Source organism: Centrocercus urophasianus, unplaced genomic scaffold (genome assembly GCF_019232065.1).
Source record: "Centrocercus urophasianus isolate 14NV4802_14NV808 unplaced genomic scaffold, USGS_Curo_1.0 seq_17, whole genome shotgun sequence".
Classification (NCBI taxonomy): domain Eukaryota; kingdom Metazoa; phylum Chordata; class Aves; order Galliformes; family Phasianidae; genus Centrocercus; species Centrocercus urophasianus.
This window is the reverse complement of record NW_024884722.1, coordinates 31,614,699-31,637,256: the sequence shown is the minus strand read 5'-3', so window position 1 is coordinate 31,637,256 and position 22,558 is coordinate 31,614,699. Positions and strand designations below refer to the sequence as shown.

Here is a 22,558-nt window from a genome sequence, read left to right as displayed (position 1 = left end):
GATATCCCAAAAAGTTTTACGGAAAGGGTTGTTAAGCACTGAAATAGGCTTCCCAAGGCAGGTGGTTGAGTCACCATCCCTGTGTGTGTTTAAAAACCGTTTGATGTGGTGCTCAGGGATGTGATTTAGTAGAGGGTTGTTAGAGTAGTATGGTTAAGCTGGGGTTGGACTTGATGATCTTTAAAATCTTTTCCAACCTGAGCAGTTCTATGACTGGATGGGAAGTAGCTGGAAATGAGTTTTCAAGGCTGTAATGGGCGAATTAAGAGTGTGAACTGGTCATCAGGAATCCTGTCTGCTTGATCCTCTGAACATTGGTAAACATTATCTTTTCTAATGAGCCACGATGACTGAAAGTAGTGCTGTTCTGCTCTGTCAGTCTGTCAGCTGTGGATGTCTGGTTACCAAAACAATTTCCACAGTGTTTTTTAAACAGATGAAAAATGCTTAGGGGATCTCCAGAGCTCCTATAATTGTGAGGTCAAACAATTTTTTTAAGGCTTATATCCTTGGGGTAGGAGGTAGTGTGGTAGGACTGTGGCGAAGCATTAGGAAGGCTGGATTTCCTTTGCAGATCGGGGCTTAATAAGTCAGGATTTAAATTGCAGTAAAAAAAAAAATTCTTTGCAATGATATTATCTTCCACAGTTGGTTCACCACGTTCACACACTGGTTTGTTGTGTCGGTTTGCAAGTGGAAAAACAGCCACAGAAAAAGTTGGGTCTTGTTGAAGCAACTCTTTTTTATTAATGCAAGCACATCCAGTCAAACACAGAATATCCTGCTTTATGGTACAGCTTTATATTTAGCATTTCAGCTCAGAATAGCAAAACACAGTATTTAAGGAATGTATCAAACTGAGGGAAGAAAAAGAAAAAGGAACCAATGTGGATACTGCATTGATTTCAAGTATATACTAGGACTGATTGACCAGTGAAGTGCACATTCATGTGAAAGCTTTTTTTTTTTTTTAATACATTTACAGGAAGTGTTCTAAAATTGCATTTCAAATATATATTTTTTTCTTAAATTTTAAGCATCCCTTTTAAATCTCAATTACATAAACAAAGCTGATATACAATCCCTTTTATAGTGTCCAACAATGTTACTAGCTAGAACATCTCTGAAAGTGCAAAACACTGTAATAATACAGTATAAATATTCTTACTCTAGTCCAGGACTGAAGGTCAGTACTTCAGCACAGGAAAAATAGCAGCAGATCATAAGAATTATCCCTTCTCCTTTTCTGGGCTGTTCCTGGCAACAGTTCTACTTTTTCCTACTTCTGCAAGGCATAACTTGCTTTTCTTCCTCTTTAATCCCAATGCTATGGGAATAGCAAAATGTTAATTTCTCTCTGCTACTACCCCAACTCACTGTTGTAATTTTAAGTATTTAGCAGGGGGCAGGAGGGAGAATAGGGAGAGAGGGGGAAGGCTCTTGAATATTTCACTGTAGTGCAGGGCCAACACAGCAAACATTTTCTGTTAAGTGTGTACTGATGCTACGTGAAACAGTGGCGCTGCTCGAGGCTGTAGGCACTCAGCAAGAAGAGGCAACTGGACTGGAATAAACTTGACCCTCGCTCCAGCAAGTCTTGTACCTGCTTCAACGCAGAACAGAATAGGATACTACTCAAAATGGACCATTTTTAACTGAAGTGGTGCAGAGATCCTCTGTGATGATCTATGACAGAAGTCTGTAACCACAGCACTTTAAAGGGCTTGTGAAGAAAGAAAAGTTCTAATACAACAGCCCAGCTCAGTCTTCGTTTAAGAATACCTGGCCCTCATGCGAGGGCAGAGAACAATTACTGGAAAGGGTAGTAGATATTCACAGGTAATAATTCACAAAGCAAAGTAGTTTTCAATCTGAGCCTATTTTCTTTTTTTTCTTAACTTGACGTTTGGGGAGAAGGGGAAAAAAAAAATATTGAAATATGTAACATTTTTTCTGAAATGGATAGCTTAGTCTTAAGCTTCTCATGCTCATCTGGATAGATAAATAGGTATAAACTTAGGGTGAAAAGGAGAAGTTGGACGTGATGGGCATTACTTCTAGCTATCAATGAGTTTATAGATCATCTCTAACCTTGACGTAGATCCAAAGGCTTGATTAGTTCCTTATATTGTTTTCCTATAGATTTCAGTGGGTCCTGCCCCAGACTGTCATGGCTTGCAAAACACTAGAACAAGTTCATGATGTAAGTCAGTCTTTGCTTTGGTCTTGAAGTCCAGACTAGCATTTTTGAAGGAACCAAGGGGTTTAAATGCCCAAGTCAGTAGAGATGAGCTCTTGACCCTCTTTGGCAATTTTAGCCTTAGTTGGACATCTGAGTTAACTTCCCTCTCCTTTATTTGTGCATGATTATTTTTTTTCTGTAAACTGTTGGCAGAAATACATATTGAATCTGTTTTGCAGAGATAATCTAGGTTAGACATCATTCTCTTTTAAAAAAAAAAAAAAAAAAAAATTAAAATCCCTGATTTTGGAAAGGAAAACACAAACTATTCTGACAATCAGAATTTGAAGGATTGTTCCCAGAAGACGTGTGCGAAGTCACACATGCACACACATACGCACACACAGACACACAACCCTCAGTAGTTACCCCGTCTTCTCTTTAAATCGTGTAACAAAAATACGTTTGCTGCACCATCAATGTCACAGGCAGGTATACTCTACCTCACGTGTCATATTCTTCATTTTAATTAAAAAGTACGTTGTGGCTGGTTTTGAGACATCCATATTTTTATTTTCCTTGCTTCCAATCCAGCGTAATAGAAGGTACACTACACAATGTCAGTACCTTGTAAGGCACTATTTTCTGATGTAGGAGAGGAACAGGCTTACTGCAGATGTCTAAGGCCTTGACTCTACAAACACTCGTATGTACGATCGCTCTCGCCAATTGGAATGAAACCACAGGTAGACACACAGAGTGTTGTGTAGGCTATTGGTCCAATGGAGTATTTAACACCGGCTCTAGCTGAGATGTGTGTTTTAACTTTTGTTTGTTTTGGTGGAAGTAATAAAAAATAAAAATTTGGATGCTGATAGAATAAGGTCTCCCCAGGGATCCCACCTCCCATGATACGCTTCATCTCTGAGAACAGGGCCCTGCCCTTTTTTTTTTTTTTTTCTTAAATAAAAAAACAAAACCCTTCACTTAAGTGCCTTAAGGTTGACATGTGAAATATTTACCACATTTTGTTTCATAAAAGGTACTGTATATACAAAACAGACCTCAACCAGTGAGGTCATCTTAACTCAGTCCAAGTCTTTCAGGTTGTAAAAACACATTCATTCTGTGTGCTTTGTAGTCTGCAGATCAGATCCAAAAATCTCAGGCCCTGTTAAGCAGAGTAGTCCTAGAGAAAGAAGTAATAGAAATAAAAAAGCTTTGTATTGTGATAGTCCTTACAGTTTTGGTAAAGGTTGGCAATGGACCTGTCTTTCTTCCATAACTGGAAGCCTTTCTTCAAAGGCTGTTTATGGGGGAGGAGTGATAAGAAAAGGGGGAATGGTTTTAAACTGAGACAGAGGAGGTTTAGGTTAGATCTTAGGAGAAAGATTTTCACCCAGAGGGTGGTGAGGCACTGGAACAGGTTGCCCAAGGAGGTTGTGGATGCCCCATCCATGGAGGCATTCAAGGCCAGGCTGGATGTGGCTCTGGGCAGCCTGGTCTGCTGGTTGGTGACCCTGCACATAGCAGGGGTTTGGAACCAGATGGTCATTGTGGTGTTTTTCAACCCACGCCGTTCTAGGATTATATGAAAGGGTTGATTTTTCAACAATTACAAATTAGTTTATCTCTCTAAATTCCAAAATAATACTGACTTGAAATAAAGATATAACCTTTGTAGCCTTCAGAATGTGCTCAGGCAAGTGACATAAGTTCCCTCCTCGTCTTCAACTATTGCTTGCAGTACAATAGAGACTCAAATACAGACTCTAAGACTATGTTTGATAGCCTGAACTGAGTATGTTCTCTCATGGTCTCAAGCAGTGCTCTTGGAGCCTGAGTTGACTAGAGAAGTTTTATCAGAATTCTATATAATTTTTAATCGGATTTGAATTTTGAAAGAAATGAAGTACATTTAGGCCAAAATGGAATTATTTACTGGATGGACATGCAAATAGGCAGGAATCTTTTCACTTTTTCAAAAAAGTTTCTTTTCACTTTTTTTTTTTTTTCCAAAAAAGCTCACTCTTTTGTACCTGTTTTTTGATGTTCTCAGGCTGCAGATAAAGCTGAGTTGAATGTGCGACAGTGCTTATGAAGAGTTCACAAGCATGTATGTGTGTCTGTAAAAATCTCATGCTGAGGAAGAAATTTTCTTACCTGAGTGTTTTCCAGCTGTCTTTTTCCATGTGGTTTTCTGGACCTTCACTTTCAAAAGATGCAATAAACAGAGCTGGTAAATAAGAAAAAGAACAATTGGATTCTTTAAATGAAACCAATATAAAATAATATAACATATTGCATATAACATATTTCATATGTTATATGAAATATATATATAACATAACATATTTCATATAACAGTTGTAATTTAAGACTTTACTAGTGAGGTTTACTCCTATCAGGAGCCAATGTGGAACTGATAATACATGCTTATGAAATACTGTTCTTGTCTGCTAACTGTTCACTCTGTACTTTAAATAGGAAGACGATATAATGTTCAGTAAGGGTTTTTACCTTCTTCACTGTAAATGGGTGCAGTGAGTAGATAACTCTGGATCTTCTTGTCCTTTTCAAAAGGACACTCGACCTGCTTCCATGTCAGGAAATCATGAATCTGTCTTGATATTTCCCAGAATTTCTGCATGAGGTAATTTAAAAAACTTTACAATCACTTTTCCTTCAAATACTGATTTCTCTCTGTAACTTCAGAGCCTCTGTCTCATTCTCATTCACGTTTCTGCTCTTACTATCCTTTATTCCACCTCTTTCCTTGTTATTCTTTCCTATTACATTTTTAAGAAGAAGAAATTTCTCTGTACTGTGGCCTTTACATAGCTTTCAAAGTTTGGGGTTCTGAACGTATTTCAGGAGCACAGCTGGGGAGTGACAAATGTTTACTGTTCCAAACAATTTTCTTGTATTTGCCTTTGCATTTTTTATTTAATTTTAAAACTTGCACGGGTGTAACCGTCCTTGAAGACATCTCCCTTCTCAGTTGGCAAAGATAAGATTATTTAAGTTCAGTTTTTAATTGATTAACTTTTTAACATTTGAGTTTTGGCTTCAAAATTCTTATTTTTCTTATCCATCTTCATCTATCAGTTCTTTCGTTACAAATATGATTTCACCTCCTTTTGTATTCATGCAGTTCATGGTTTGCAGTGTGCTTTTTTCATTTCATAACTAACAGAAGTTAATCTCTCTTTAACTCTGTTTTAAAACCCTACCTCTTAACTGAAGGCAATTAAATGCCAGCAGTCCTGTGGATTCTCTTCTACACATGCAATTGTGTGTGGTTCTGCTGGACACAGAATACAAACGTAGCAACTGCAATCACTGGTCTTTCACAGAAACTTGGTATTGAGACCTTAATATCACTTCCCCTGGATGGTGGTATCATTTAGTCTAGTTGACAGCAATGCTTAAACATCTTGACACTTGAAAACTGTAATGCACAGTGTTTGCCTAAGCATTATAGATCTTACAAAAAACCAAACCCTACCTTGAAGTTTATCTGCCCATTGGGTAAGCGGTTTGTATGTATTTTGTGCAGGAAGTAGATATCTTTGATAAACAGGTTGAAAACTGGGATGACTATTTTCTCTCGATTGCTGTTGGCAGTCTGAGATCGCTGTGCTGCTCCTTGCAGGGCCGTGCGGTAATTGCAGAAGTTGCTGGATGGATCCATGTGATGCTGTTTTTATGGGGGGAAAGGCAGTCGTGTCACAAAAATGACTTAAATATTATTAAAAAAAAAAAAAAAAAAAAATCACCAACCCTGATATTATCGGAGTACATGCTGTATGATTTCACTGGGTACCTTTTAAGCTTATAAAATATAGTACCTTATGTTGTAATCAGGTCTGGATTATCACAGAAATCACAGGATGGCCGGGGTTGGAAGGGACCTCAAGGATCATGAAGCTCCAGCCCCCCTGCCACATGCACGGCCACCAACCTCCACACTTAATGCTAGACCAGGCTGCCCAGGGCCCCATTCAACCTGGCCTTGAACACCTCCAGGGATGGGGCATCCACAGCCTCTCTGGGCAGCTGTTCCAGCACCTCACTACTCTCTCTCTCTCTCTCAAGGAATTTCCCTGGATTCAGAAGTTTTGTTTCCTAATTCTTGTCTTGTTTGAAAGGAGGGTTACATAATAGCTTTACTCTGTGTTTTCATTCCATTGCTAACACAAAGATGAAAAGAAATAATAAATGACTACTGGGGGGTAAGAAGAGGCAATTATTTCGACTTGCTGTCGTTAATCTAACGATTGCAATTAAATTTAGTTTTCATTCAGATTCAGGCCACTAGATGGAGTACTCTAATCAGTTTTATGGGATGCAAAAAAGCATTCACTTGCATGAAGAATGTAAGGTACTTTGATGCTGGGGGGGTAAAGATATGATAGGTAGCCTGCAGAAGATATGATAGCCTACAGAAAACATACGTTAACTCTTTTGCAGTTAAGCAAGAGTTTTGGAATTCAGGAAACGCTCTCCCTGATGTTTATATGCAGGTGACCATTGACAGATGTCACAGATCTGTGAGCCTCTGTGATCTCTGACTTGATTTAATGCAGACCATCACTGTGAAATTACTATCTAACGGATTTCTAAATCAAGTCTGACCTTTACACATACCTCTAACACGTCGAATTTGGCAGTTTTGACCTTGGACCAAGTTTTCTTTAGCCGTGCCACAGGACTCAAGTTCATGCCAGCTGAATGGGGAGAAAAGACACAAGCAACTGAGTTGAAGGAACATAGGGTTAATACATACTTTTATGGCAGCACTTTGCTTATACTTTGGAAGGCAGTTCAGCTTGACAAACAGAAGAGGTAGGTAACACCCTACCACCACACACAAGCTTTCCTCTGTCACTGATGCGTACTGTGCCTGTAGAAGGGCTGGTGTGGTGTAGTCAGCCAGCTTAAGGCAAGTATAAGCGTGGTCCTGACAGTTGGTTGCAAAATGTGGTGCCTTTTGTCATCTGTGTTCAGGTTACTTACAGATAATAGCCATCATTGAGTTGAAGTTTCCAATGTTGAAGCACTCTCTTGCCACATCAATGAAAAATTCCACCATTCTTGTACGCTGTTTTTTCTTTACAACCTGGAAAAATCAAGATCTGTTAAGAAGGAAGGGGTGGTCTGAATTTTGGTTGGCATTTTTGGTTGAAGGCATTATTACAAGCTGATTGAAGAGAGGCTTCAAGGCTTTATCTAGTTAAGCAATCTGAGTATGTAGGCCTGAGGATATTTTATGAAGATATTTTTTTATTAAAATAGTATGTGAGGCCATTACCAATTATTTGCCCAGTTGTGGAAGAGTGTAATTCAGTTCCATGTCCTAGTGAACTTGTATGAACAAGCCGGACACCTCTCAGCTGCTTCCTATTTCTGGGAAAGGGGCACAACATCAAGCTGCTATCAGAAGTATCTATGTCAAAACGCTTAAACCTAAGGAGGCAGCAGCAGACAGACTTAAGAACAGGGTGTGTAGCCTGGATGTAAAGAGGAATAATGGCCATGTCTTGATATTCTTTTCCCCTTATATTCTGTATAGATGCCTATCATAGAAATTCATGCATGCATTTGAAAATAAATATATAACAATTTTAAACTTCCAACTCAAACTCCATGCAACTTCCATCTTGCTACGTGTCTGTTACTATGGGAGCTACCCAAAACTGGAGAACACTTGCAAGGACAAATATAGCTGTGAACTCTTAATCTTCTGCTCTTAAACAAAAGCATGCAAATAATTTAATGCTTGAATGATGCAATTATCTTTAATTACATTGCTTCTGTTTGAATCTCTTTTAGACCACTACCTAAAACTTGTGCTTAAGGACAAGATTATTTTTCAAGTTTATCTTCTGCTCGTACCTACCCTGCAAATTTCAGTGGCCACCAGCATGCTAAGACAGTTGAACCAGTTGTCATAGGCCTCCAAATTGTAGGTTTTGGTAACATCGCCTCGGCACTGCAAGAGAAAAGACCATGTATTTATTAATCTTCATTGTGATGAGGTTGGTATACCAAGGGATACGCTTTGTCTTGTTCAAAATCTTATTGGTTTTTGTTTAAGGCACGAGCTTAAAGAAGGTTAGAAAATGAAAACCCTTCATGCACAAAGCATACAGGAATCCTGATTAGTCTTTACTTCTGTTTTTCCCTGTACCCCTTCGTGTACCTTGTGATTATCCAGAGAGTCCATGTGGCTGACAATCTGCATCAGATCTTCTGGGTAAATGTTGCTCACCCGTTCCTGAGTCAGAAAGATTAGAGATTGTCACTGTACAGGCAGACAGAGTTCAGTGCACCAATAAGACCTAAGTTATTAGGCAGTTTTATAACTTTAATATTCTTTAAGCTTTCTTTACTCATAAATACCAAGTGTTTATATGGAAGTTATCTAGATGTTCTCATTCATCACTTGGTGTATTATTTAATGAACGCATTAGGGGCTTTCACTGAACCCTGCAGCAAAATACAGCGAGTAGATAAATACTTAATAAATGGAAAACAAAATAACTCTCGCAAACTTATGTCTCACCAGTTCAATATGGGTTAGCTGTTGTGCCAAGATCAGAGGGTCACAGCACACACTCAGAATGTCCTTTTGAGTAGACTGTGGCTTGGTTTTGAGGATGGTGCCTTTGTCCATAGCAGGTTGCCGGAATTTCTCTTTGATTTCCTGGTACTGGCTCCGTGCAGAGAGAGCCATCAGGAGATTCTGTGTCATCTGGCTAATGATCTTTTTCACTGTGCCATTTTCCTATAAGAAAGCCAGACACAACTTCTTATACCATATAACTTTTGCATACATTTATATGCTTAGGAGGGATATAAACAGGAGGGGGATTGACTGTTTACGAGGGTGGATACTGATAGGACAAGGGGGAATGGTTTTAAACTGAGACAGGGGAGGTTTAGGTTAGATCTTAGGAGGAAGTTTTCACCCAGAGGGTGGTGAGGCACTGGAACAGGTTGCCCAAGGAGGCTGTGGATGCCCCATCCATGGAGGCATTCAAGGCCAGGCTGGATGTGGCTCTGGGCAGCCTGGTCTGCTGGTTGGCGACTCTGCACATAGCAGGGGGTTGGAACCAGATGATCATTGTGGTCCTTTTCAACTCAGGCCGTTCTAGGATTTAAATGAAAAGCCTTCCCATTCTGATCAGACTCCCTGATGATCAAGTCTACTTGGCAAGTGTAGAATCCAGGGAATGCATATCACATCCAGAAATATAGCCCTAAAATATCCCCAGTGTGGATTTGAAAAATTAAACCCTCCACCAATCTAGGCATATCCATGTTCTTTGATAATTTAAAATGCTCTGTGCAGGTTTTATGTCCTTATGGATCCAACACTTAGATTGGTAAAGCAAAAAATATATAATCCACCCAGTCAGGTTTGGTTTTGTTTGATAACTAAAACCACTGAATTATTTTTGCAGCGGGCTCTTTGTGTCCTACAGACATTTCCTTCTGAAGTCAACCCCAAGGAGCTAACCTTAATTGCATTTATACTCCTCTGTCCTTCCTGCTGCCTCTTCAAATGACTTGAGTTCTCTAACCTTGCACTCTCTGTTGCTGGAAAAACTAATTGTTAACAGTCCTTTTCCTTTCCATTATGCTGTTGTTCTCCTGCTTTTGTGCAAATTATTTCTCTTGAAATTAGCCACAGGTTGAGATCTTAGCTTACAATACGCTGTATTGCTTTCTGCCAGTCAACTGGATGCACTAGAAAGAGCTGCAATGACTGTGATGGTTCAGAAAGCCACTAATGTGCAGTGATAATGGAAATTATGTAGCAGATGTGAGAGAAGATGACTACCAAATACTTGTATATTGCATGTTATAATTAAGCAATAATAGTGTCAGAATGTTGCTTTACAAGGCAATAATCCAACTCTCAAGTGGAATAAAATGAAAAGCTGGAAGCAGTGTAGCTCATCTTGATGAGCAACTGGATTACCACTAAACAGCAGCTGGCTGGAGCCATTTTGGATATTGTGCTACAAGTGCTTAGAAATGCCAAGGGAACATGGTAGAGGTCTAAAATAGAGAGCTAATTCTGCTCTCCCCTATACTGAGCTTTCTGTTGAAATCACTTGACCTCAGCTGCTGTGCCCAACTTGCCATGCCTCTGTGAGGAGAAAAACTTTCTGGCTTTGGATCATAGGGAATCAAATCTGAAGACAGGTGAAATTCAAATATATACTGGGTGTAAACGTATGAAGAAACTGCAGTGATGTTAAAAACTGGGTTACTTAAGCTACTGGGAATTTGTCATACCTTAACATTTAGACCAAAGCTCTTAGAGAGTTTTGGCTGTTTTCTTCTTTTCCTGGTCTTACCCTAAATTTTCTCATAACTTCAGAAAATAAAGCTGAAAGTTTCAGCTGGTCTGAGCAGGTGTGACATGGCGTTTAATTTCCAGTGTCAGTGTGTTGAAAATAACTTGTCCGTGTCTGTGTTCCAACAGTCCTGTGCCTAACTGATACGCAGCCTTGTATTATGAGGATGAGTGTGACTGCTGTGTGTCAGTTCTTGTTTGATTCTGCTATCATCTAAGTGAGAATAGTGCTCTACAGGGATTGGAAAAACTTTAATATAGTAACTTAAAAAAGAAATCTGAATCATTACCGTAATTCCTTGCTGAAGCACAGTATGGCTCTTTTCTTAGAACAGGAAAGAAGCAACAAATACTGAGAGCAAGAGCTGCTTTTATTTTGTCAGTATCGCGTTCTGTCTCCTAGAAGACAGAAGTGCATAGCTCTTTCCTGATGAACTTGCAGCTTTGTGAAGGGGGTAAATAATATGATGCTGTAATTAATGAACATCATCCCAGGAGCTTCAGACACCAGTGTGCTGAGCCATTCTGAGGTGTTTTCTCCTGAGTGAGAATTTATTCATACATACAAGTGAGAGGAAAGGGGAAAAGAAGGAAAGGTCACAATGTTTTTCTAGTTTAAAATGGTGGATGAATAAAATACCAAGATATACATGCTCAACAATCACTGTTTTGCCAAGTTCCCTCTCACAGTTGCATGTCTGCCAAGGTACACCTCTCTGTCCTGTTTACAAGGGAATAGAAGGCATAATATAATCCTATCTGCTTTTCTCTTACTAAGGCAGTGACATTTAGCAGCAGCCAAGTAAACAATTTTGCTGATGCAACACAACTGACATATTTCCTTTTGGCAACCTGGTAACGCCTGTCACTGCCCTACCACTGATTCACACAGTGCTGAAAAACCTGTTGCTCTTCATTTTCTCTGTGCTTGGATCAACAAAAACAGCTTACAGTACAATTGTCTTCCCATTTCCTGCTAATTGTTCTCAGGAGTATCTTGAAGTTTTGGCCTTCAAAAGAAGGAGAAACTTCTGCAAAGTAACCCTTCGTGTTCACACAAACACATTACAGATGATTCCCTTGCCCTTCTTGGGAGTTCAAGGGTGCTTTTGTTTCCCCATCCTACCCCCTCCCTAGACTGTAAACTCAGACCTGGTTGGATTAATGACTGGCTGGCTAGCATAGCTCAAAGAACATCCTTTGTGAAAATACTGTGCGTGGCACCCTAGAAGTCCCTCATAAGTATCTTTTTGAGCTGGAGGACACTGACCTATCTCAGGTGGTGAGGTGCTGGAAGAGGTTGCTTGGCAAAGTTTTGGATGCCCCATCCCTGGAGGTGTTCAATGCCAGGCTGGGTGGGGCTCTGGACACCCTGATCTGGTGCCTGCCCATGGCAGAGGGTTGGAACTACATAATCTTTAAGGTCTCTTCCAACCCAGGCTATTCTATGCTTCTACAAACTAGTTGATGTTTCTGTGGGACTTGAACGCAGAGCAGTAGCAAAGCACAAAGGATGGCATGTAATTCAGTATGCAAGTTAACTACATCGTGCCATTAGCATCACTGTTCTTTCCTTTCTCCTTCTGCATCTTTTTTCATATTGCTGTGAGTTTTGTCTCTTACACTTGGTGATTATACATAGTTCTTGCTAATGGACCATTAACTTAATTACTCAGCCTTTGTCCTGCAGCCACAGGGCAGCCTAGTAGCTGCTGCTGTAGTCCATTCAGAAAACCCTGTGCATAGGACCAACAGTTTGTGCCGTGATGAGTCACCTGTAAAGGTGGACACAAATACTGTTTTCCAACTTAACGTTTTTTCTCCTGCCCCTCCATCCCTACCTCATCACACTGGGTGATCCTGTGAGCAATCTCCTTCAACTCCTTCATGGATTTTTCATCTTGGAAATCGTAGGGGAAAGTTTCAGTCCATTCCTTCAGGAGCTGGATGATTTTGGCAGCGAAGGACTTCAGCTTTGCCTAGAAAGAAATACGGAGTTAATTACTGACCATAGACCTTTCTGACAGCAGAACCTGATGAAGGCTTACATAAATTTAGACAAGCTTGAAAATACTTTGCACTCGTGGCAAATGAAAGGGAGAAAAAAGAACACACTGAACTTGAACCATACTTCTGAACAATATGATTTAGCCCCCGTTCAAGATAGCTTGGTCATGTCTCTTAGCAAGTGCTTTGAAGATATTTTCAAGGTTAATTGTATAGAGCCAGGAAGATGACAGGATAGTTTAAGCATCTTATTTGATTAAAGCCAATGGGACTTGAGTTTGATTTCTGCCATCTGGGGCAGTGGTACCTTCATGTTTCATTTCAAATGCATACCTAATGCAGCATGTACCAGGTATAGCTTGTGAGAGAGGTTCATAAAGACACTTCTGTTCTACAGAATTTATCAGACCCTCTATATGAATCTGTGCATCAAAACAGTAGGAAAGGTGGGTCTGTGTTCTCTCCACGACATCCAAATAAAAATGGACTTTGAAAATCAGTATTGACTGTTACTCAAAAATATATCAATGACAGAACAGGAAAGGACAGCCATTTTTTAAGTTCTTCTGTTACTTGTGAATATTCTAAAGCTTTCCATCAGTTAGACCTGAATTGGATGCCAGTAATGCAAGTAGTATAGGTTCACTGAGGCTGCTCTCTCCAACTGAAGGAGCGCTCTTGCAAAACTGGGGGAGAGTGCTAAGAAGACTTAAAGAATAAAAAGAATCAAAACTTAATTCAAGTTATATTTATTTTCCACCCAACTTGTGATACACTGAGGGGAAAATGGGGAAGCTTTCATCTGTTTACCTCCCTGCTTGCGTAAACTGATGTTCCATTACACAGCAGTTCCTTCTCCTTATCTGCAATATATTGTCCTTGTTGCATTCCTCATCAGCAACTTAGGGGTTACAGAAGGTGATTTTGGCATGTGTGTGTAGCTACAAGAAATCAGTGAATCGCCTTCTAAGACCAATAGATAATGTTTTACAAGAACTGATGGAGCTTCCTAACCAAAAACATCATTGATCAGATCTGAAAGTTTGGTTTCTGTGAGTGCTGCTGCTTTGAGACCCAACTTCAACATCTTTCCAGACAGAGTCTGAGCTCTGTATTACAGCTGTCAGTCCACTAAACTCCCATTGTCATCTGCCTTGAGGAAAATACAAGTTATGCTTGTTCACTAGAGGATGTGTGGAGCCTATAATTATTAAAAGAATGAATAATTCTGTTTTGATATAACTAATTAGGTAGCCAGTGTGCTTCCATTCCATCAGAGCTAACAGAGGAGGTACATGCTTACTGCACTGACCATCAAAAGCTGCTTCAAAATTCCTTTTGATGGTATTATTATTTATTACCTTTTGGAATTGAATATGGGAGGATGGGGGAACAAAGATCCCCAAATCCTCTGGCTATGATGTGAGCAGCTCTGTGTGAACACTGACTTCCTATTGCACATAGCAATGCTCAGCAGTCACTGTGATTTGCTTTCTTTGCAGCAGATAGCCAGGCATCCTTTGCAGGACAACAGCAAGCAGTTTTTCTCTTTGGGATTACAGGTGTAAAAGGCTCATTGTTTTATCTGATGCTTTTAATGCTCAGGGAAAGGAGATGTACTTTGAATGCAACACTAAAGCCAGTAGCTCAGCAAAACATGAGATTTCAGTTTCAGGTGCATTCTAATGAAGCCTAAAGCAGCGTGACAGGCTTGCCACTTGCAATCTGTGGTAACCTAGATAGAAATCACAGATACGTGGGCAACGGTGTGTTTTCCTTTTTGTCATGCTTGCAATAAACCTACAGCTTCTATTGCTGTGCTTCAGATGTCAGCCTTTCCCAGCAAGGCCTGAGTTCTCTGAAATCTAGGGGAATACTTCTCCCAGAAGTACTGTTTTGAGAAGAAAAATACCTCTGTTAAGTACTTTGGTCATCAAGTAATACTGTACAAGGGTTTTTGTTCTCTGTGACCATCTTGTTTGAGTCCCTCTAATTTCTAACATATTTCTAGAGAGTTCAGCTTGACGTGAAGGGATGAAATTTAACTTGAGCGTAGCTATAGTGACAAGTGTATGATAATTGATATCTTAAACTGTGAAGCCCTTTGTTTTTATGTTTGTCCAGAAGGGTGCCAAGATATCCCATTTTTCTTTTTAATCCGCTTTTCTCTCAGCTGTTTTTCTTCTGGACTTCTCTGTTAGCAAATGATGTCAAAAACAAATGATCAGCACTGTGGTTCCTAACCTCAAAACCTGGCTCGTGGCCACTTCTCCAGCTCACACACTACCCGGGCAACAAGTCAGCCAGCTTCTTGTCTTAGTTTGTTTATGCAAACCTCTTATCAGACATGATCAGAGCTGCTTTAACTACTTCTGCCAGCCATTTCCTGCTTTGGAGCCACTTAATTAGAAGGTGCTGGTAGCTGATGATACTCCAGTGAGTTATGACAGTGAATAAGTAGAATGGCTTGGAGCTGAGAATTTCCATGCTGCATGTAAAATGATCTTGTATTTGTTTAAAAACAAATGTTTGCAAATGCTAGGAGCTTTTTATTTCCTGTAAAACATACAGGTGCTTGCTATGGAGGTCTGCAAAGGAGTGATTTGATTGGGATGTCAGAAATCTTAGGTAGTATTTTCCAATCATGTTGTGTTTAGTAAGCAGGAAAAGACTAGAGTTCATACTAAGGGGGTAGAAAGGAATCAAGGGCATAACAGGAAAAGCACCTAGAAAAGCATGTAAATTAAGGTAGCCTTCCAAACCTTGTGTTTTATTGTCACCTTGCTGTTGGCTCTTCTGTAGGGCTGTTTCCAAACTGCCAGCAGAACGTCTGACATTGTGGATGTTTTGCAATATGAGCAGCTCTATTTCACATCCTGTTGTTAGAATGTAATGCTATTTCGTGTCAGTGTGGAAGCCATGATGTTTCTTAATACATTTGCTGAATAGCCACAATCACACTACTTTAAGTTATCAGAGGGCTGGAGCACCTTTCCTGTGAGGGAACTGAGCTTGTTTAGCTTGGAGAAGAGAAGGCTCTGGGGAGACCTCATTGTGGCCTTCCAGTACTTGAAGGGAGCATGTAAACAGGAGGGGGAACGGCTGTTTACATGAGTTGATAGTGATAGGACAAGGGGGAATGGTTTTAAACTTAGCCACAGGAGATTTAGGTTAGATCTTAGGAAGAAGATTTTCACCCAGAGGGTGGTGAGGCACTGGAACAGGTTGCCCAAGGAGGTTGTGGATGCCCCATCCCTGCAGGCATTCAAGGCCAGGCTGGATGTGGCTCTGGGCAGCCAGGTCTGTTGGTTGGTGACCCTGCACATAACAGGGTTGTTGGAACCAGATGGTCATTGTGGTCCTTTTCAACCCAGGCCATTCTATAATTCTATGACTTATTGCCCAGCTTCTCTTTTGGTTTTAAAACTTTTAAGTGTATTATCATTCACAGAAGAGTTGCATCTTGTAATCCTTTAATATTAAATCCAAGTATTGCAGATGATATATTTTGATACTAACTACAGACAGCTGTCAGTTGTCTTCACTTTTCTGTAGATAGCTTTACCCCTTGTTTCAGATGGTCCCAGAATCTCTTGCAAGTTCCTACCTCTGCTGTTTAGTTAGGCAGAGCTGAGGAAACACTGCCATTTACAATGTACCAGGTTTGGGGTGGTGAGTTGTGAGCCTGTTGGGGGTGGTGATGGGAACTATACATTCTGAATGCAGAATGATAGTTCTTGCATCTGTCCTCCCTGACCCCATAACCAACATAGCTACACAGCTGCTTAATGAGTGGATGAGGTAACCGACCTGCATATAAGTCAATCTGCATGAAGTAGTTTGTGTTGTTTTTTTTATCCTGTGGAGGAATGTTGTGATATAACATGAGACTGCAGAGCAGGAATAAAAGAAAGAAAGAAGCCCTTAGGTCAGTACTGATGTCAAAAACTCTGTTGCCAAACTTCAAGGGCTACTTTTCATGCTCCCTACTTGGAGTCTTGCTGTTACAAGGAGAAAAAGAAATGGGACTATCAATGTGCTGAGAATCAGGAATGTGAGCTTATTATTTCTCATAATAGAAGAATGGATCTAAAATAAGCACAGGATTTGAACAGTTCAGATCTTTAAGTATTTGCTGATTTCATCCTTGTTTCTGCCACTTATATTTGCATCCCAGCTGGGACTATTCTGGTACTTCATCTTTAGTCAGGTCCTTCAGTGCACTTTCTCCATATGGGGAGACTTAAATGGATATCAGTGCATATCATAAACTCACCCAGTTGGGTTTAATCAGTTGTGGTAAAGCTGTGTAATCAGATGTGCAAGCATAGGCTACTATTTTAAGTACTGCATCCCTTAATTTTCATCAGATGAAATTTCCTTATTTACCATCACGCTGACTTGTAACGCTCCATCAAAAACAGGTTTTATGCACCTACAGCAGAGCTTTCAACTCTGAGAACATGACAGGGTGACTGCAATAAGATTCCAGACAGAACTTGCTTGGCAAAAGCCCAAACAGCTTGCTGGGCAGGTCTGTGGCAGATACACATTGCTTTAAGCTGCAGGTCAGTGCTGCATGCTGGAGCAAAGTTGCATTATTTCCAATCTGAGCTACTACACAACCTACATTAGTAATTCTCAGAGAAGCAATAGAGCTTCAAGGAGGAAGACCCAAATAAAAGCATATTCAGCAATAAGTGCTGATGACGATTTCAATTTATTCTTTATCAATCTATCTAGCTTTACAACGAAAAGGAAAGGGTGGGAAATAAATGCCACTAGCACTGCCAGCTGCAGTGGCTCATTTACCTTTTCTGCCTCGGTCCCGGCTTCCAGCTGCTGCTTCTGTTTAATGCAGATCTGTCCCACTTTAGCCAGGAGCTCATGTGGATGAATGAAGACTCGGGAGCTCAACAGGAAAGTGAAGATGTAAGTCCTCTGTGGGAGCAGAGAGGGGAAAAAGCAAGTTTGAGTAACCAGTGAAAATCATCTGTCTTCCCTGGAGACTTGTAACAAAAACTAGTCTATAAAACAGGAATGTAGCTTTCTGTCATTAAACTTTGAGTAATTTTTCCCTCTTTCAGAGATGTCGTGGTGTTTTCTAGCTCTGCATTTCTTCTTCACAGTAGACTTTAAGAGTGCTGCTGTTGTTTTCAGAATTCCAAACGTAATATGCCTAACTAGTTATCACTCACCAAAAAGACAAATGAAATACATCCAATGTAGGATGTTTATGTCACACAAATACTGTTATTTCTTGATTTCTTCGGAAGTGATTGCCCTCCTTCAAGCAACAGAAAGCTTTGTGTGTGTTCCAAACCACAGATATAATTTTTTCATGTATGGTTTTTTTCCTTTTTCCTCACAATCATTGACACAATCTGTACCTTAGATTGAGGCCGTATGACAATAATTCAGTTTTAGGCGTGACTTAATCGGTATGGGGCCTGTTTCAGACTCTCTTCAGCATGAATAGTGCTAAGAATTGTCAACAGTTATTATTTCTCATTAGAAATAACCTGTTTCCATTTTAAAAGCTGTAATGCGTTATATTCCAAATGATACTCTATGCAGTCATGTTGATGTGAGAACGAATGCCTTCACGTCCTGATCTTGCTTCAGTGTTTCAGACTTGTCTTCTGTATTGGATGTAACTAGATGATTGCTAGAGTAACAATAGTAGCATCTCAATAAGGACTTCTGTCTTCCTATTGAGGCTTTCTGACAAAATCTGTAGTTGGGAAATTGTAGGGCATCTCCTTGACTACAGATTTCATTTACCCTATGTTACATTTGCAAAGCGTGCTGTTGCTTTGCCATCTGCACATGGTATATTAGAAGTGTGACTTGGCAGACCGCAGCCAGGTGTGCCAACAGTCAGTGAACTACCTTGGATTAGGCAAGGAAACTTAGGCCAGATGTCTAAAACATAGCACCTGTGCTATTAACAACTGAATTTTGCTGCTTGTAGTCTCTATAGCACACTTATAGATAAACAGTGATATCTCGGACTCCAGAAAAGACTACGGGGTTTCTCTTTAACTACAAGGAATTGCTATTAAAGGAAAATATTTCAACTTCTCAAGTACCTACAGCATAATTCTAACACTAAAATATGCCAAATATCAGAAGGGAGGGGAAAAAAAAGTGTTTTTTTTGTTGTTGTTGTTTTTGAAATAAATGAAGTTAATTAGAAATCAGTGTGTTGAGAATGTGCGAGTGCAAGAAGTGTGTAATAGATTAAGCACACGTCTCTGGAAAATCTAGCTCTGTCCCAAACTTGTGGAGGAAGCTAATGAAGAAACAGACTGTGATACAGCAGAGGCGTTTAAAATATGCATTCTGATTTGAACATCAGGCTGAAGAGCTAAAATGATTCGCAAAACAAGACACTTATCAACATATCAGAACCTTTTATGCTGATGTATGTGAGAATGATCTTCAACTGATACAACCCACATTGGGAATTAAAATATGAGAGAGAGCAGTGTTGGTTTTGGGGGAATAATCTGTACCTGGTTATCTTGACTTCTTTTTAGCCAATTTCTGTGCTTGTTTCTATCAGTGCATCCCTGAACTTGGAACTGTGAGTCTGGCCTATCTGGGAAAGGAATTTAGCTGTTGGATACAGCAGCTGTTGTGTGAAAATGTCTGTTCTGGAAACATGAAGCAGCTCTTCATAGCTTTTACCCTATTTTCCATTTAAGGAAGAAAGAGGTGAAAAAACAATTATGGACTTGTGTACTTTCATCTCTTCCCCATGTTCATGTGTACTTGGGAGTGTGGAACCCTGACAGAAAGATGCCCGTACATTGAAGTGGCGAGAAACAGAAATGCAAGCTGCCCTGCCCTGTCAGTGACCTTAGCTCTGATAAACTGGATTTTTTTTTTTTTTTTTTAAGGAAAGATATAATTTTGCTTGTTGTACTAATTCTAGTGTTGGTCTTCTTGGTGGGAGCCTGTTTGATGTGGCATAGTGTTTGTTCAGAGTAACTGCAAGAAAGCCCTGCTCAGAGTACATTCCCCTGTTTTTGCACTGTAAGAAGAGAGCAACCTAGATGACCTATACTTCTTTTTGGTCTCTGATAGTGCTGTGTATGACGTCCAAAAAAGTGCTGAATTGGAAAGACATGCGAAGATACGTGGCCATAAAAGCACAGCTTTCCGTTCAAGGCTTGCTTTCTCTCTTAATCCATGGCATCTGCACTGGACATGTGCAGTATTTTTCCAGACCACACTGAACTGCTAAGTTTTAGAAACAAATTATCATATTTCTGGAACCCATCTGCTGTACTTTCACTCCACTTTTCAAGTCACATTGCTGGGACTGGTCTCAGTTTGTTGGCAAACGAAATTGTTCTTCTATGGTCAATTAAAACACACTGGTTTACAATTCATGAGGATCTGCTCTTATTCTTCATTGCTTTTCTTTTTCGATACTAGTGTTGCCTATGCTGGTTAACAGCAAGTAAGAAATGAGTTAAACATGTCCTAGAGCAGGGCTGAGCCTCATCTCTGCCTCTCTGCTAATAACCACTTCCGGTCCAATAAGGAAAATTGAGGCTGAACTGAGCCATGCATTGCAGCTTAGCAGCAGGTCACAGTTGTTAGGAATATGGTTGTAATGGACAGCAAATACTCCATACGAATGTCAGATGTCTTCTCTAGATCATGGATTTCTGTTACTTGTTACACCTGTACTCCACTGTAGGCCGTTCCATAAGTAATGCCTCTTATTTATTTCCATGGAAGCTACAACAGATATGAAGAACTCAGTAACACGATTTGATAGACACATGTTCAGCAAGCATCAGTGAATGTCACCAGATGCCATTTTTTCCATGCAGAGAGATTCAACAACACACCTTTGCTTCATATGCGCTTCCATGTCAGACACTGTTCTGTCAATCTGCCCCTCTGCTGCCATCTGTCACACAGCAACAAAATATAATGGAATATTGAGGGGAAGGTTCAGCCTCTACTGCCATACCACCAACATCTGATTCTGGCATTGTGGGTCAAGATAATAAAATAGAAGGCATTACTTTCAGAGCAGCCCTCATATATTAGCAAGGTGTTATAACAGTGTAAAGACCCACACTCTTCTCACAGGCAGTCTCTCGGATGTGAAGACGGTTTGGAGAAGGCAATTTAGCTAAGAAGCAGGCAGCTTTGACAAAGACTGATTAAAAATGCTTCCATAAGCTGTGAGACTGAAAGTTAAGCTCTGCTTACCCCATAAAAGTGACAGGTATTTGAGAGAAAAGGCAAAAAAAAAAATTCCTTTCTGCATTTAGAACAACTTAGCTGCCACAAAAAGGGTCTTGTGCTTTACAAGAGAAAAAGAAGGCGGATTCCTTTAGTGCCTAAAGTTGTTGCTAAGAGATGAGCTGAATTATATTTAAAAAAAGGCAAGCACGCAAGACTAAAGGAGGAATTGTTACTCTCTGACCCAAGAATGTACTGCTGTTGTCTGGGGAAGGAAAAAAAAGAAAAAAATCCCTTTGTGCGCTCATTGCTCAGTCTTATGTTTGTGAAATATTTTCTTAAAATGTTTTTTGCTTGGGCACAAGAGTTGCAGACTGATACATTCCATTCCTAACCTCTCGAACTCCTCTGTCTCACAAGTATACATTTTCCTGTGAGCTGAGCAAGTCCCTCTACACAAACAAACCTCAAAAGAGCAGTATACAAATGTAGGTCCTTATCTTTCCTGTCCTTTCTCGTCTGTCTCTTGTCCTGTCAACATGGCAAATACATTTTTGTTTTGCTCTGTAACGAGAACAGAAAGATACTGTTTTGCTTTCTCCTCCACCCCCTTTTTTTCCATCTGGAAGGTGACTACAATCTTCAGCTTTGTGTGCCTTCTAAGCATTGCTTTCAGCTGTATTAATCTGGAAATTTGCAGCAGTACAGTAATTTATAAATGTGTTTCCCTGAAACTAAAGGTAACCTCTGCTAACACACCGAATATCTTCTCTTGATGGAACTTAACTGCTGGTGCCTTGCTATCCTTTTGTGCGTGTGCAGCCAGAGATGTGAAGCTGGGAGGTGTTTACACCTTCCTCTTGAGCAAAAGGTATTAGTCCCCCTACTGACAGCACCTCGACACTAAATGGCTACCGCTCTAACTTCCCTAAAAATAGAAATGGGCAAGAAATTAAGTATAAACAGAAATCTGAATTGAAATCCAAAGCTTGCGTTTGGAAATGACTCAAATACAGTTCCATCTCTGTCATTCAAAGCTTATTCATCCACTTGCTGTCAAATTAATTCTTTTGACTAAATTGGGTGATCTGATTTATCTAAAAGAATGTGTCCTGCTATATAGGAGATGAATTTGGTTTAATACCATTTTCCAGCTGCCTGTCCCATGAATTCCCTCGATTGCTTCTGCTGTATCACTCAGCTGTCAGTTTGCTGTCCATTTGAACTGCAGCCTCCTGATGGGCTCTGTGCTCACATGGACTGTGATGTTCCCTTGCACAGGTTATGTGAGAGCACCATGGAAACCAACAACATTCCAAAATAACTCACAGATCCCTTAAGTAACGCTAGCTTTATGGAACCATTTTCAGACTAGTAGTATTATATATAGATTCTATGTTACAATAAGGGATGTACATTAACAGCTACTTAAAAAACTTAGTGATATTCCAGAAATCCAAGCAGCAAGTAACTACATTAACTAGTATTAAATAAAAGGAGCTGGAGCTGATTCCTTGGAACGTTTGCCTTTGGCAGCCTAAGGCTGTTTAACTGGTATACTGAATTTTGTGTTTCTCTTTGAGCTCTGCCTTCTTTCTACCCCACGTACTTGGGGGTGGAGGGAAAGTCAAGTGGAATGCCTAAGTATGGACATTCCTCTGTGCCTTATAGAGCATTTGGTACTTAGCATCTATTGAAGTTAGTGCAATTGTACATAAGCATAATTAAATGAGAGCTTTAGGATTGAACCAGAACATTAAGACACCCTGATTTTCTCCTGTTTTTAT

The 22,558-nt window shown here is 40.0% G+C and overlaps 1 protein-coding gene across 3 annotated transcripts in view; it reads right to left on the bottom strand.

Moving 5' to 3' along the window:
• Window positions 1-729: 729 nt before the first annotated feature.
• RASGEF1A (RasGEF domain family member 1A) overlaps window positions 730-22,558 on the bottom strand; it is a 43,936-nt gene continuing 22,107 nt past the window's right edge. For 2 of the 3 annotated variants that reach the window (XM_042818796.1, XM_042818795.1), the window contains exons 3-13: window positions 17,373-17,501; window positions 12,395-12,532; window positions 8,751-8,972; window positions 8,388-8,462; window positions 8,085-8,177; window positions 7,202-7,304; window positions 6,833-6,912; window positions 5,691-5,882; window positions 4,703-4,826; window positions 4,346-4,418; window positions 730-3,371 (exon numbers count right to left, since the gene is read on the bottom strand). In XM_042818796.1, the coding sequence (XP_042674730.1) occupies window positions 3,347-3,371; window positions 4,346-4,418; window positions 4,703-4,826; window positions 5,691-5,882; window positions 6,833-6,912; window positions 7,202-7,304; window positions 8,085-8,177; window positions 8,388-8,462; window positions 8,751-8,972; window positions 12,395-12,532; window positions 17,373-17,501 (1,254 nt within the window). In that variant the 3' untranslated portion in view covers window positions 730-3,346. Of the gene's footprint in view, window positions 3,372-3,674; window positions 4,419-4,702; window positions 4,827-5,690; window positions 5,883-6,832; window positions 6,913-7,201; window positions 7,305-8,084; window positions 8,178-8,387; window positions 8,463-8,750; window positions 8,973-12,394; window positions 12,533-17,372; window positions 17,502-22,558 lie in introns of those variants that run through there. The other variant, XM_042818797.1, reaches the window with a different exon arrangement.